We start from the raw sequence: 15,143 nt of genomic DNA on the forward strand, positions 1-15,143 counted from the left end.
TGCGCGTCAGACTGTCTACTGGGCTGAAGATTCTCTCTCTCCCTCTGCCCCTCCCCCCCTCAAAAAATAATAAAAAAATTAAATTAATGCAAAATAAACCGTTTTCACAAGCTGTGTGCCATGTGCGCTTGAGTCCACATGTTCTGGGGTCCATTCATAAAAACGAACCACAAGAATGTTTCAAGACACCAGCACTGCCAGGCCCAAGGCCAGCCCCGGCCCCCACCAGTCTCCTCAGGAAGCCATCTGGGGGGCTTGCTGGGGCAGACCCTTCCCCCACGCTGGCGGGTTGCAGCAGACACGGCCGGGGCCCCGGAGCCTACTCGCCCCTCGCCCTCGAAGGACGAAACCACTTAATTGCCGAAGACAAGACCTGATGCCAATACCCTCAGCCCAGGAGACCATGAATGGTGAGAACTGTCAGCACTACTGGGCCCTGCAAATTCGTGACTCTGATCTGGGAAGAGGTGCGCAGCGGGCAGGGGCTGCAGGGGCTGCAGGGGGCTGCATCGGTGAGGCAGCACGGCGTCCTCTCCCAGCCCTGCACTAGCGTCTCCTGTGCGGAGTCCTCTTCCCTCCCCTTCACCCCTCCCTCCCCTTCACCCCTCCCTCCGCTCCCCTCCCTCCGCTCCCCTCTTCAGGAAAGGGCAGCCGTCCGATCCGCTGAAATGGTCGCCTCAGTCTCACTGGCAGGCCTGGGGCACTGCTGTATCCCATCCCTCGGATCTTGCTCTTCTGGCCCTCTGCCTCTGATTCACTTAAACACAAGACTCCCACCGAACGGGGCACGGAGGGGAGACTGACAACACTTTCAGCGACAGGGTGCCAATTCCTTATAAGAAGTCCCTTTGCATCAGCCGCCCAGTCTGTCCCCCCAGCCCCACACCATATGGAGCAACCGTCTCCTGAATAACGTGCAGGCAGTAGAGGGAAGGGCCTTGATACTATGAATCACCTTTCCCTTCAGGCTCTCCTAGGTCCTACATGGTCCTACACCAGGCAAGACAGGCATCCCTTGTGTCGCAGGGGGGCATGGTGGGGGTGGATCCCCAACGGAACCCCCCCCCCGATAAAAGGCAAGGTGCAGTATGGGCCAACCCTGGGGGACCCCCACCGACTCTGGGACAAGCTTCTTCTCCCCCAGCAGCCTGGCCCCTCCCTGGGTGTCTGAAGGACCCGACCCCACAGGAGACCCCAGCTGACGGGACCTTCCTGGGGGGGCTGGCTTCCCCACCGCACCCCCAGCCCTGCTGGGAGAAAGAGCCACCCTGCCAATTCCAGCTGTGAGAGAAGTGAGCAGGAGCCGCTTCTCTGGGAAGAGGAAGGCTGAGCACGCCCACCAGCACCTCCATAACTTCCAAGGACACCCCATTAGGATGGAAGAAAGCACGCCTTCCTTCCTGGAGTCCTGCTCCTCACCAGCTGAAGCCAAGCCAGGGAGGAAGGAGGCAGTAAGAAGCCAGCACTTCCTGACACAACTGGTTGTGTCTTCTCTGGAGATACCCCAGGATTCTCCAAACATGATGAAGGCTCAGTACTTCCTCGCCAAAGCGGCAGCCTCCAGGAAATGAGCAGGTGCGCCTACACCTGCGTGCAGAAACATCCCTCCCATGCCCTCCTCCCCACCGGCCCCACCGCATCCCTAAACTGTCCTCTAGACCACCAGGGCCGAGCCTCTCCCCCGGGGCCCCCACCCCTGCCCTCCTCCCAGCCATGTGCCTGCACCCCTGACCACCAAAAGGCGCCTCACTGGTGCCTCCTCGGAACACATCCAAACCGAGGCACACGTGGGTCACGCCGAAAGGGTTTTATTTAGGAGCCCGCGTGCTGAAGCTCTGGGATTTAGAAGGTCACTCTTGGCGGCGGGCCGCGTCTGCCAGGCCCAGCAGAAAGCACCCGGCAGGTGGCCCCGGTATTGATGTGAAAGGCGGAAGCACTGAGCTTTCCCCCCACACACAGGATTCCAGTTCCAAGGTTTGGAGGGCGCCCAGGTACCAGGCGGCCGGTCCCACTGAGTCACCGCTCTGGCCCATGAGTCCCCGGTGGAGGGGAGAGGTAAAGCAGGCCCGCACCTGGAGCAAACAGGGCGGAGGAGAGAAGGGAAAGAGAAACCACCCATGAGCTGGAGGGAGTGGAGGGACAACTGCCTGTGCAGGTGTGCTCCTCCCCGAGCCATCTCCCTGGGCACCCCTCCGTCCTGCAGAGGCCAGTGTGCCTTCCCGACAGCCGGGGCCTCGGGAACCTGGGGACCCCCCCCCCCAGACCCCGCCGCACCGACTGCGCTTCTCAGGAAACAAGAATCTGAGAACAGGTGAGTCAGCAAAGGCTACAGAGCTTTCATCCAAAGCCAACGGTGCAGGCATCCACAGGCAAATGCACAAACCTTGCAGAATGCCAAAAAAGAAGAGAGGGGATTAAAAAAAAGAAGAAGAAGAAAAAGAAAAGCAAAACCCCGCTCCAGAAAGAACAGAGTCCCGGGGCCCCAAAGGCACTGCTAACAGCTTTAGCAGAAGCAGCTTGGTTGTAGCAGATAATCTCAACCCCCAGGAAAGAGCAAAATGCGAGGTCTCCATCAACCCCGAGAAGTCAGCCCTGCTTCTGGAAGCTGGCAGACGTCTGGGCAATGCAAGCTCTGAAACAAGCCACGACCCCCAACCCACCCCTGTGGGAGGGGTCTTGCTGCGGTAACCTCCTGGGTCCCGCAGGGTTCCCAGTCCAGTCTGGCCTACACCCAACTTCAAACCCGGTCCCTGACACTGTGCCTTTTCCAGCCAACCCAATCCCCATTCATCTGAATCACCACGGTGATTTTTTAAAATTACATTTCCAAGAGCAACAGTGTAGAACAGGGCAGAGAAACAAGGAGGATGTTCCTAACCAAAGGCTGCCTTGTACTGCTTCTTCCCCCGAGAAAAGGAGAAATGATTCTATGTGTACGTACACACACACACGTACACACCTGTATATGAGCACGTATAGGTTTTTCCCTGATGCTCAGAATTCTTTGTGAACTAGCTATGCCTGATTCTGCTGAACCCTTTTTTGAAAAAGGAAAGAAAAGGAGCCAGAAACACCAGTTACGCTTCTGCTAGAGCTGGCCAGCTCTCTCAACATTTCCACTTTGAACTTTCGCACAGCCATCACCAGAAGCAGGCCAAAATCTGACCAAGCCCAAAAGACCACCAAAAGGTCAGATGTCTAGAATGTCATAGATCCAGGAGAGCAGAATGTCAGAGATTCTAAGTTGAATATCCTTCAGGCTTTTGCGTTTTTTAGGTTCCTGTTAACTTCTGAACTTTACTCTTTACTTTTATCAAGTTACCTTAAAATTATGTTTTTTTAAGTCAAAATGTTTCTACCCCTGCCCCTTAGCAAGGCAAAAGCCCTCTTGAGGAGTAAAGGGTGACATTTTAAAGGGGCATCCAAAGGGTGGTAGAGGCGACTCTCCTGCAGTAACATTCGGAGCCATCGTTCGACACACGCAAGGGTGTCAAAGTTTCATCAACAATGTTTGTTTTGGTTTCAACACCTCAGACGAGACAGCTTCCAGATCCTTCACACCCCAGGCTGCAGCTGACCAATGTTCCAGAGGATGCCAACACGCTGGAAATAGATTTTACCTGAAAGAAAAGGAAGAACCAGTCAGTGCCCTCAGCAGAACCCTGCATCCATCCTGACCCTAATGGTCTCCAACCTGCAGGCCACACTCGCCAACCACAGGACCTTTGAACATGCTGTCTGGAAGGCAACCCCTTCCTTTCCTTCAGATCCTAGCTCCCCATGCAGACGCCCTAGTACACAACTTCTTTTGTCCTTGTAACCCTCCTTCCTAGCATGTCTACCAGTGTTTGCACCAGGCCTTGGCAAAATTTCTCTGTAAAAGTCCAGAGAGTAAATATTTTTTTCATTTTGTGGGTCCTACATTCTCCATGGCAACTACTCAACTCTGTCCCTGTGGAGCAAAATCAGCCACGGACAGTACGAAAATGCTTGAGCATGGTGGTGTTCCAATAAAACTTTATTTGTGGACCCCGAAATTTGATCTGCTAACAATTTTTCCACGTCATGAAATGTTAGTTTTCTCTTCGTTCTTTTTCAACCATTAAAAATGTAAATCATTCTTGGCTCATGAGCCATACAAAAACAGGCCGACAGCCAGATTGGACCCACGGGCCAAAGTCTGTGAATCCCTGGTTTGTGTCATTATCTGATTCATTCCTGGCTCTTGCTTAGGCCGGGAGCTCCTTGCAGGCAAGACCCTTGTCTGAGCTCACTCACCTTCAAACCCGCAGCACCAAGCATGGTACCAGGCAACATAGTGGGTACAAGGAACATTTGTGCAGTGAATGAAAGAAAGCCGGAAAACTAAATCCATTCAAGACATCATCCAAAGAGACTCAGGAAAGGAGGGCAAATCTGCGAAGTCAGAGCCATCACCATCCTCTGTTCATGTTTGATCACGGGCAACACAAAAATCACACATGTAAAAACAGTGGGGATTTAACAGAAGTTATAAAATTATGAACGTCTTTTCAAAATGTTACATGATTCCCAAATATAATCATTATCGGGTAACTACTTTCTAAAAGACACAGACATCCTATTTGTAGGAAATAAACACTTAAGTATTTCCTGGAAAGGGACATGATATATGTAACTTACCCTCAAATAGTTCAGCAAAAAAAAAAAAAAATCCATATGCACACACACACAGCCATCATCAGGCACATGAGGCAAAATGTTAAACCAGGAAAATCTGGGTAAAGAGTATACTATTTTTGCTTTTGCAACTTTTTTTAAGTTGGAAATGACATCCAAATAAAAACTTCAAGAAAAAAACCCAAATAGATAGGGGCATCCTCCTATTGGCCACTAGGGTACCCTCCTCGACAGACGAAAAAGACAAATCGCCACAGCCGTGTCCTGCGTGGGGTGGCTTTCTTCCAGCGCCCACATGCCCCCTCCCCTGGGCTGAGGAGTGGGGGGCTAACCTCCCAGACTAATAACATCCACGAGCCCAGGCACTCCCCCGCCACTCTACAGATGCAGACTGCTGGACCTCAAGTGTTCAGAACCCCCCCACCAGGCCTGCCCCCCACGGTCAAGCTGCATCCACTGCAGGTTCAATGTTGAGGATGGCGGGGGGGGGCGGGCACCAGGGGCCTGAGGCTTTCAAAGCTCTCAAAGACCAAACCAAGAACAGGCATGCCGATATTGCTGATCTAGTGATGGCACATCTTGGCGATGCTACGAGAGCATACCCCAAGGTCCTCAGCCGGGACCCCTATGGGCGCCCATCCCCCCAGGCAGCTGTGTCCACCCCTGTGCTTATATAGTATAAGCGCACATGAAGGGTGGAGTGGAACAGGGCAGACACAGGGGGTCCCCCACAAATCACCACACTGGATACAATTCCTCAGTTCCTCCACAGCAGAGCTAAACCTGCAGGGCAACTGCCCGAAAAGAGAAGACAACAGAGCTTCCACACACCTCCAAGGGGGAGCAGTCGCTCTGGGCACATGCAATCACCCTTGGGGGTCACCAGCTCCTTCAGCCTCTCCCAAAAGAGGGAGCTCCATGGCACGTCTGAGCAGTGGGGCTGGCTTCAGATGCCGGTGACACTGACTCAGGAAGCCCCAGGGCACCATGGACATGGACCCTAGGTCTCCTCACTTCATCTTGCTGCCTCCCCAAGCTCATGCAGCTTTGGGGCTCTCCTCTGGAGGGCTCTGGGGGGTGGAGGGCTGAGGCTCACAGCTGCAGCTCACCTGGCTCTCCTTCTGCACACCCAAACTCGCACATGCTATCCACTCTTCCTGCAACGCCCTCACACCTCCCTGCCCGTCCACCTGCTCCAGGATGCTTCCTTTCAAACCCACCATAAGCTGCACCTCCTTTGGGAAGAGCTTCCTGCCCAGGAGGGGCACCCCTCCCGGCTCTCCACAGTACCCCATTCTTTCCTCCCCTGTGGTTCTCGGGCTGTCTTGTGTCAGTGTTCCTGGCTGTGTCCCCGTCTCAGCACAAGCTCCCGGAGGGCAGGCCAGGCTCACCCATCCTCACAGTGACTGCAACAAGCAGGCTCACAAGCTGGCCACACGGAGCGGGGCATGAGCAGAGATTTCTAAATGGACGCTCTCAGCCTCTCTGTCTCCCCCCAGAAGAGCCAAAGCGCTAATGACATTCCTGCTTCATCAGTAAGATAAACCCGAAAGAGTCTCCATGCTGAGCCCACCCCCCAACCCCCCTTGGAAGTTCCCTGAGACATGAAGACGCGTTTAGGTGTCATGCTCCCTGCTTATTCCTTTCAAATTTCCAAGTGTCCTGTCCAACGACACTGGGTCATAACCATCGCAGAGAAGGAGAGGGACGTGTCCCAACCTGTCCATGTCCCATGCTTTGTCTGTCAGCAGAAAGAGTCCTCCCCGCAAAAGCACCTGCCTCTGCACCTGTCCCGGAGCCCTGGCAGTTGACCCCTTTGTGCAGTGGTGAAGGACTCCTCAGGAACAGGGCACACGGGCCCCAGGAATAAAGGACAAGCCGAGGGAGGTAGCAAGGCCCCATCTGGGAGCGTGCGTGAGACTGACAGATGTGAGGATCACCACCGCCCATCAGCAGGCCTGTGGCTTTCATCCCAGGACAGCAAACATAGAAAGAAACCACTGGATAATGTGGCTAGCTTTTACAAAAGCATTGCTAGTGAGGATTATTTGTGCTGGGTTTCTTTTTTCCTTTTTTTTGTTTTTGCCCGATTCTTATGTAGCTCTATAAACTCTGTGGGTGGGTGGGTGGGTGTGGGTGTGTGTGTGTGTGTGTGTGTGTGTGTGTGTGTGCAGGAAACTGAGTAAGTCACATTCACTTAGTGGTAAATTTTCATTGCCACACAAATTCCTGTTCACATAGGTTCTCCCCTCACAGACATGAAACTCAAAAGAGTTTTAAGGTGCACGGTACCTTACCGAGAACTGAACCCAGATTGCCAATATTCCTTTTCAGGGAAACCAAAAGGTCTCATGACATGCCCATTTTACACACACAAGCTCAGCATCCTGTAAGGAAGAGGGCAGGCTGAGCTTCATTCCGAGTGCTCTGGGGATGACTCTGCTTCTGTTTCAGGTCCAGGTAGGATACTCGGGCATCCCCGGGGAGGGGCCTGTGGGTCAACAATTCGTTCCAGGCCTCAGAAGCTCAGGATACCCATCGCCTCCACAGCTGTCCACAGGTTGATGCTCCTAACAGCTTCATTCCTCACTCTAGAACCTTCGTTCCAGAAGATGAGGAAGCACGGGATATGCAAAAGGTCTTCTGAGCCCAACCTTCCAGAAGTCACTGTGCTGAGCGAACTTAGCATCCACCACAGGGTGTCCCTGGGGACTCTGAGCCCTGGGCCTCAGTCTAGGACAAGTGAGTCAATCTGTTTTCTCCTGCTCCCAGCCTTACCTCCAGGAGCCATTTGCTGCAAACAGCCACCCGATGCCCGTTGTTCCAAAGACAAGATGCCAGGCACAGTGCCTGGCGTCACAGCAAAAATCTCATCGGTTTCTAATGAGATTCCCACAGGAAGTTCTACCCCAGAGAGGGTGGGAGGCAGGCATTTCTAGAATGCATGACTGGATTCCCAGAGTCCACATCTTTTGCAAACCGAAGAGACACAGGAACGGGGCCCAGACGCACGGTGGGTAGGAGCGGTGTGCCTCCCAGGCTCCCAGCAGCCTACATTCGGGCTGCACATGGCACAGCCGCCGGTACCACCCACGGACAAACGGGAGGAAGGGCAGCATCTGCCTCCTGTTGGGGAAACGCCTAGAGGGGATCACAGAAGTAATAACGCGGGGGTGCACAGAGACCCAAAACATCAGCCACAGCTGCACGCTGGGCCAACCGAGCTCAAAGCACAAACGGCCAGGACTCAAACGCCTTGTGAAATATGGAATCATTTCAAAACCCCAGGGTTCTCTGTAATCTGTTTAGCCATCATTTCTTTCCTCTAATTAGCCTTTTTAAGTACAGAGCTGGAAATTCATTTCTGCAGATTCTGTTGCCCTCCCCCCTCGGGCCCCCACCACATCCGGCCCTAAGCATCGGAGGTCTCACCTCACGGATTAGAGCATCCCAGTTGCATCGGAGCCCAAAAAGAGGGCTCTGCACAGAAGCCTTGCCCTGGCCACCTTCTCCCCATTTCCTGCCTGGCCAATGTGTCCAGGCTCTAAGTCACAAAGTGTTATCAAAGAAATGCACGTGCAACAGTCTGAACCGAGTTACCGCCTCGCTGCCCCGGCTCCAAGAACATGATTTTCCTCTTTGCACTCACTCATAAACTAACCCAAGGTCCCAATTCAGCTGCATTGATTGAAATGTAGTCTGTTTCCCAGAGGAACCCCAACAGTTAGTTGAGCTATGTCTAAACAGGAAAGACACGTACCCGTGTGCAGATTATCAGGTACAGACAAGGAAGTTCTCAAAAACACTCAACCGAACATAAAACAGGTCTTAAAATTCTTGTTCTTTCAAACTTATTGACCTATAAAGTTGTTTGTAATGTGTCATTCAGGTGGGAAACGATTCCAAAACAGCATGTGTAACACAGTCCTACTACTATAAAAAAAAAAAAAGAAAGAAAGAAAGAAAAGAAAATTCACAGATACACACTCATACACACTCTAGTGGTTACCGTTAAGCGGTGAGATTACAGGTAATTTTTATTTTTCCTTTCTCTTGTCTGTAATGTCTACAGCATACTTTATACCTGTACTCAAGAAAGCTGTTGTTCGGTCTTCCTAAATGGTCAGTCGCCTTTGGGCCCAAGGACTGGAGCAGTCTTGTATCTCATGACCCAGCTCCAAGTTCACTTGCATCCTGATATCATTTCAACCCGCAAACAATGCAAACTTCCACCAGGAGCTACTTGAAGTTCAACAGGGAGGCAGGGGAGCGCCTGGTGATAGGAAAGCCTGTGGAAGGCAGCCAAAATGCTGACACCAGGAAAATAACTAAAAATAAGAGTCAAATACTCGATTTTCTAAATACTCAATGGAAGACATTGGAAACACACCCAAAGGAAGCCTAAGGAAGGGAGGCAGCGCCCCTGGCCCCCTCTGCCTTCTCTGCACCTGGAGCAGCTCCCCTACCATCCCTCAGCCCCTGAAAATGGACACCTGGGCAAAGTTCGTCTCCAGCCCCTTCTTGGTCAGGAGCACCTCTCAGCTGGTGAGCCGATCACTGTCTGCAGGGCTGCTAAAACCTCCAGAGACATCGAGGTGCCTGAGGGACTTCAGGTAATTCCTGTCTTAAAAATTACCACACAGGGCACCTGGGTGGCTCAGTGGGTTAAGTGTCTGACTCCAGCTCAGGTCATGATCCCGGGGTCCTGGGATCGAGCTCCGCAGGGCGTCTGCTTCTCCCTCTGCCCCTCCCCCTGCTCATGCTCTCTCTCACACTCTCTCTCAAATGGATAAATAAGATCTTTAAAATAAATATAAGTATAAACGTAAATAAGAAATACCATGCGTTGAGGGGCTCCATGCTATATTTCTGTGTCAGAGAGAGATGGAGCGCCCATTATTAAATGGCCAAGGACGATGCTCCACAGCATGCTTCAGAGACCTGGTTTCTTACCTGCTCTTGCCCTTACAACACACCAGGGAGCAGACTGAGACTTCCAAAAAAACAAAAGTATGAATCTGTTACCCTAACATCCACCACGTGGTTCATTTTATCATTTGCTTTTAGAAACAAAATCACTATGTTGAAGAGATCTCTGCCTCCCTGCCTTCATGGCAGCATTATGGCTTGACGATAGCCAAGACATGGAAACAGCCAAAGTGTCCATCGACAGATGAACAGAGCAAGAAAACATGGTATACATATGGTACACATACACAATGGAATATTACTGGGCATCAAAAGAAGAAAATCTTGCCATTTGCAATAACACAGACAGACCTTGAGGCCATTATGCTACGTGAAATAAGCCACACAGTGAAAGACTAATACCACATGATCTTACTCATATGTGGAATCTCAAAAAACCAAACTCGTAGAAAAAGGTCACATTGGTAATTATCCGAGGAAGAGGGCTGGGGGTAGGGGACTTGGGTGAAGATGGCCAGAAGGTACAGACTTCCAGTTAAGAGATAAGTAAGTACTGGAGACATAATGCATATCTGAAAATTGCTAACAAAGTACCAGCATCGATACAGCACAAATTGTCAGCCTCGCAAAGGCACTTGCTTCGTTATTTGAAGAACTAAGACGAGCTGTGGAATTTTCTTAATCTGACAGTGGTTTCAATATGTACCTTCTTCTCATGATCCCAGACACAGTATCACCCCAGCAGTCTTCAGACCACAATAAACGTGTATCCAGGTACTCAAGAAAGGGCCCCCTTTTCCACCTTACACCAAAGCACGAGTCTAAAGATAGAACATCTGGACAGATGGACTGTTCTATTTCTCTGTTAGGGTCTTTTCCTGTTTCGTGAGATCTGAGGCTTCCACCATTGGTTCAGTCACTAAATATGGATGGGATTCTACTCGGTGTCTCAGAATCAAAACAGTACATTGATCCACGTAAGCCCTCGAGCGCTCCCCAGTGTATAACACCCAGGCCTGCAGGTTGCAGCAGACCCTTTTCACTGTGACTAATAATGAAGACATAGTTTTCTTCACATTATGTTTTATTTCTGTGCATTCAATGTGAGACACATAAAATGGCTAAGCAACAAAACCAGTACAATCACTAACTTTCTTATGTGTATATTATGTTGTCAAATGGATGAGTATCACTGATTGTTTTGATTCTACTCAAAGAGGGCTATTTACCTAACATGCAAATTACAGCTAATAGTTTGTTCTGCTATCTACGATAAGCAATCCAGGGTTTAATGTTTACCTGTTCTTAACAAGATTTAGGTGTGATTCATTAACAAACTGTTTCTAATATTGGTATGTATATAACATGATCATGCAGACATTTTTTTCAGACATGATGACAAAATAGTATTTTTAGGTTAAAAATATACTCATACACACACATATATGTATTTACACTTGGAGATATATAACAAATATATATATTTGGGGATATATCTAATATATCTGGGAATATAGCTAACAAAAACCTATAAAACATTTACAGAGAAATTTTTGGAAGTACTGAAAGACATTTTTTTTAAATACCTAAATAAATGGAAAGTCAATCCATATTCATAGATTGGAAGGGTTCTGCTGATTCCCCTTAAACTGATACATGGAGTCAAAATCCCAAACTTCGTTTTGCCAATTCTGACAACTGATTTATACAGAAGGGCCAAGAACAGCCAAGGCTGTGCTGATCAAGAACAAGTCAGGAGAGGTGTGGAAGACGTGCCTTCTCAAGTATGGAGAAGCTGTGTGTGCTGGTTAATCTCACACATCACCTTGACTGAGCCATAGCGTGCCCAGGTATTTGGTCAAACACTGTTCTGAGTGTGTCTGTGAAGGTATTTTTGGGGGAGATTAACAATTTTTTCAGTAGACTGAGTGAAGCAGATGACCCTCTCTGCTGGGGGTGGGCCTCATCCAATCAGCTGGAGGCCTGAATAGTACAAAAGGTGGGTAAGAGAGAATTCACTCTCCTTGCTGACTGTTTTCAAACTGGGACTACTGGTCTTTTCCTACACTTGGACTGGGACTCACACCACTGACTCTCCTGGTTCTCAGGCCTTCAGACTTGGACCTTTAAAATAAATCTTTCTATTGGTTCTGTTTCTCTGGAGAACTCTGGCAGGGAAAGCTCAGGATGGGGTCCAGCCCCGATCTGTGTCTCCCCTCTGTTGGTAATAACCGGATCATTGGGCAAACAGCTTCCTCTTCTTTGAGGCTTTGAGCCCTTTTTTCTCAACTATGCTTACAGTGAGCATCTCACATATCCGCAGGACACTCCAAAAGGATCCAAAAACCAAACTACAACCCTGAAGTCACAAAGTCCTTCGGACTCTCCTACGGGCTGCCTTTCGGTCACGCCCCTGTCTTTGGAGCTCATCAGTAAATTCTATCCAGGGAGTAACCTCCATCCCACCTCATGCTCTCAGCCACGAGTTTTAGAGAAGCTGAAAGAGAAGTGTCCATCTGTGTGCACCACGTGTGACCTCTGTGGCTGCTCGGACCCCATCCCCCACCCCCCGCCCCCCGGAGGGCATGACGAGCTCGCTCTCTGACACTCAGCCCCCCTTTTCTTCACGCAGAGCGCATTTCTCCAGCATCCGCATCTGGGGAAAGCGGGAATAGCCGCTTCTCTGCAAGCATCTCTCTGCAGGCCTTCTGGGGGCTGTGCGTTCTAGGAAGGGATCAAAGCAGTTCCCTCCGTAAGCAGGACGCCCCAAGGTCAAACACGCAACCAAAGAACAAGGACACGTGGACACCACGCCTGGCCTCACGTTGTTTTCCAAGGTGAACATCCTACCACCCCAACGCCCGAGAGCCCGGGAGGGAGCTGCTGTCCCCACCCCATACCTGTATTTGATGTCAAATACTGTGGAGTCCTCATCGTCGTCGTCATCCTCATTCAGTGGGGCCATTTCCACGCGTTCAGCTGGAGTAGTGATGATGTCATACTTGCGGGTCTTCTTCAGCCTCTTTCCCGACCTGGAAGAAGAGAGACACGTTCCTGAGAACGCTAGGATCCCCACAGGTAAGTCACGCTGCCACCTCCAGCCCGGCTCCCAGAAGCCCTGGCGAACGTCCCAGCTCCGTCCCTTTCGGCCATGCGACCTCTACGGACTCCTGACCTCGCCAGCCCTCCTGGTCCTCACCTACAAAGTGGAGATGATTATGCCTGCCCTGAGCACTGCAAAGCCCAGTCGTCGAGAGAAATAATGCCCCCGTGCAATATTTTTAAAAGGGCAAAACTAATGCAAAGAAAATCTGCGATGAGCAGAAGATCAAAATGCTCAGTGAAGGGCGCCTGGGTGGCTCAGTTGGTTAAGCGACTGCCTTCGGCTCAGGTTATGATCCTGGAGTCCCGGGATCAAGTCCCGCATCGGGCTCCCTGCTCGGCGGGGAGTCTGCTTCTCCCTCCGACCCTCCCCCCTCTCATGCTCTCTCTCTCTCAAATAAATAAATAAAATCTTTAAAAAAAAAATGCTCAGTGAAGACAGGCTCCAGCGCCGTGTCTGCAGGGGCATGACACACCTGTCCTTCGCCCCCTCGCTCCTCATCCTCAACCCGGCCCCGCTGTGTCTGTGCATCCCCGCTCCCAGCAGAAGTGGCATTGAGATCAGCACCTGTGGGCCACCCAGGTGGGATCCGGGCCAGGGCTCGGGTACCCTCTACCTGTGTGATCACGGGCAAGTCAATTCATCTCCCTAAGCCTCCGTTTCCAACTAAATAAAATAGGATAAGGGCAGTATTTGTCCCTCACAGGCAGGAGAGGATTAAGTGAGATGGTGCACGGAAGGGGCCTGCACACAGGAGGCTCTCAGCAAAAATTACTGTTAGTAATAATAATAAACAAACAGAAGTGCTACAGCCTCTCTCAGATGACAAGCACTTGTAAAAACAAGTCAATACTGTTTCCATCGTGAGGATTTATGAGGATAGTGAGTTACAACGCTAAGCTTTTTACCTCCAGGATGGTAAAGGGTCACTGTGGGCCACAGGGAAAGTGCTAAGACAAGGCCTTCAGTCTCTGGCGTTAGTCACTCTGCACGAAGGATGCAATATTCATCCGGGCATGGCTGAAAGTTTATGATGCCACTGGGAATAATACTATTATCATGACTACCGACGCTCTTTGCATTTATTTCTCCACGATCTTGAACATTTTCCCAAATGCCTCCGTAGTCTATGGCGTCCCTCCTCCTTTCTGAGTATATCTGATACTATGAGAAACCAGCCAAGCCCCTCCCCCCCAAAAAATCATAAAGGGGGCCCTGAAGAATCCTATGATCCTGCAGACAGTAAGCTGTTCCCAGGTGGGGACCACATTCAAGACACACACGAGATCTCTCGGTCTCCAGCATATAGAAATTCTTTGGTCAGTTTGTACGATGACGAAGTAAGAAGCTTTCGGGTTTCTTGTAATTTCTTTACAACAGCAAATTGTTTTTGTCTCACCTAATATGATTTACCAAAAATATGAAAAGAGTCATTTACACAGGAAAAATATACATTTATCTGTATGTGTATCTGTATCTTCGGCATAACTCACCCTACACAATCTATAGTACCTGCTCCTCGGGGTTCTCTGGTAGAAAAGGAGGTGTCCTGTGAATCTGAGGACTTGAGAAAGCCCCATGTGGATGCCCAAAGAGACGGACACCCCAAGATGGTTTCAGGCTAAGGAGTCCCATTGCTGTTTCTAACTCTTTCTCACGTATCATGAAGCCTAGAAAATGCAAAATCTGATTTGAAAACCTCGTTGTGCCCCGTTGGAACTTGAAACCTAGTTTAGTCATTGGCCCTGGGGCAGGACTGACTACTGACCCTGGAAGAAGGTTCTGGAGACTCTGATTTTAGCTTTGTTTCATGGGAGTGGATCCCTATCCCCCATAAAATCCCCTCCCTCCTTCCTGATTGTTTATAGAGTCTTGTCATGACAAAATTAACCTATTTAATTTAAAATAAGATCCTTAAATACTTACCCAAGGAAGGAAGCTGGAAACCACCATCAGCCTCTAGAATGTCATGGCCTACTTGCTTTAATGCCAACCATTCCAACCACATGACCTCACAAAAGAATTTGAAACCCCAAGATATCACAAAAGGTATGATGGTTAAATGAAATGTCCAGACATTTCATCAAACGTTATTTCTGGGTGTGTCCGTGAGGGTAATTTTGGATGAGATTAACATTCAAATTGGCAGACTAAGTAAAGCCAACTGCCCTCCTCAGTGTTGCGGGCCTCATCCAATCAGTTGAAGGACTGCCCAGAATACAAAGACTGATCCTCCCACGAGTAAGAGAGTTCATCCTGCCTGATGGCCTTTGAGTTGGGACATTATATTTTGTTTGTTTCTTCCTTACCTTCAGACTCAAACTGAAACATTAGCTTTTCTTGGGTCTCAGGCCTGCCAGCCTTGGGATGGGAACTTTTGCCATTACAAGCTCTTGGGCCTCAAGCTTGCACATTCACCCTGCAGATCTTGGAACCTGTCAGACTCCATAAT

General features: G+C 50.0%; 1 protein-coding gene across 8 annotated transcripts in view; it reads right to left on the reverse strand.

The window, feature by feature from the left end:
• Positions 1-627: 627 nt before the first annotated feature.
• Positions 628-15,143, reverse strand: part of FAM174B (family with sequence similarity 174 member B) — a 150,402-nt gene continuing 135,886 nt past the window's right edge. For 3 of the 8 annotated variants that reach the window (XM_073882286.1, XM_073882285.1, XM_073882287.1), the window contains exons 2-3: positions 12,489-12,620; positions 628-2,072 (exon numbers count right to left, since the gene is read on the reverse strand). In XM_073882286.1, the coding sequence (XP_073738387.1) occupies positions 1,793-2,072; positions 12,489-12,620 (412 nt within the window). In that variant the 3' untranslated portion in view covers positions 628-1,792. Of the gene's footprint in view, positions 3,621-12,488; positions 12,621-13,974; positions 14,091-14,617; positions 14,661-15,143 lie in introns of those variants that run through there. The other 5 variants (XM_073882284.1, XR_012375173.1, XR_012375175.1 and 2 more) reach the window with 5 other exon arrangements.

The sequence above is a fragment of the Callorhinus ursinus genome, unplaced genomic scaffold (genome assembly GCF_003265705.2).
Source record: "Callorhinus ursinus isolate GAN/ISIS: 27379988/994484 unplaced genomic scaffold, GSC_fseal_2.0 scaffold45, whole genome shotgun sequence".
NCBI classification, from domain to species: Eukaryota; Metazoa; Chordata; class Mammalia; order Carnivora; family Otariidae; genus Callorhinus; species Callorhinus ursinus.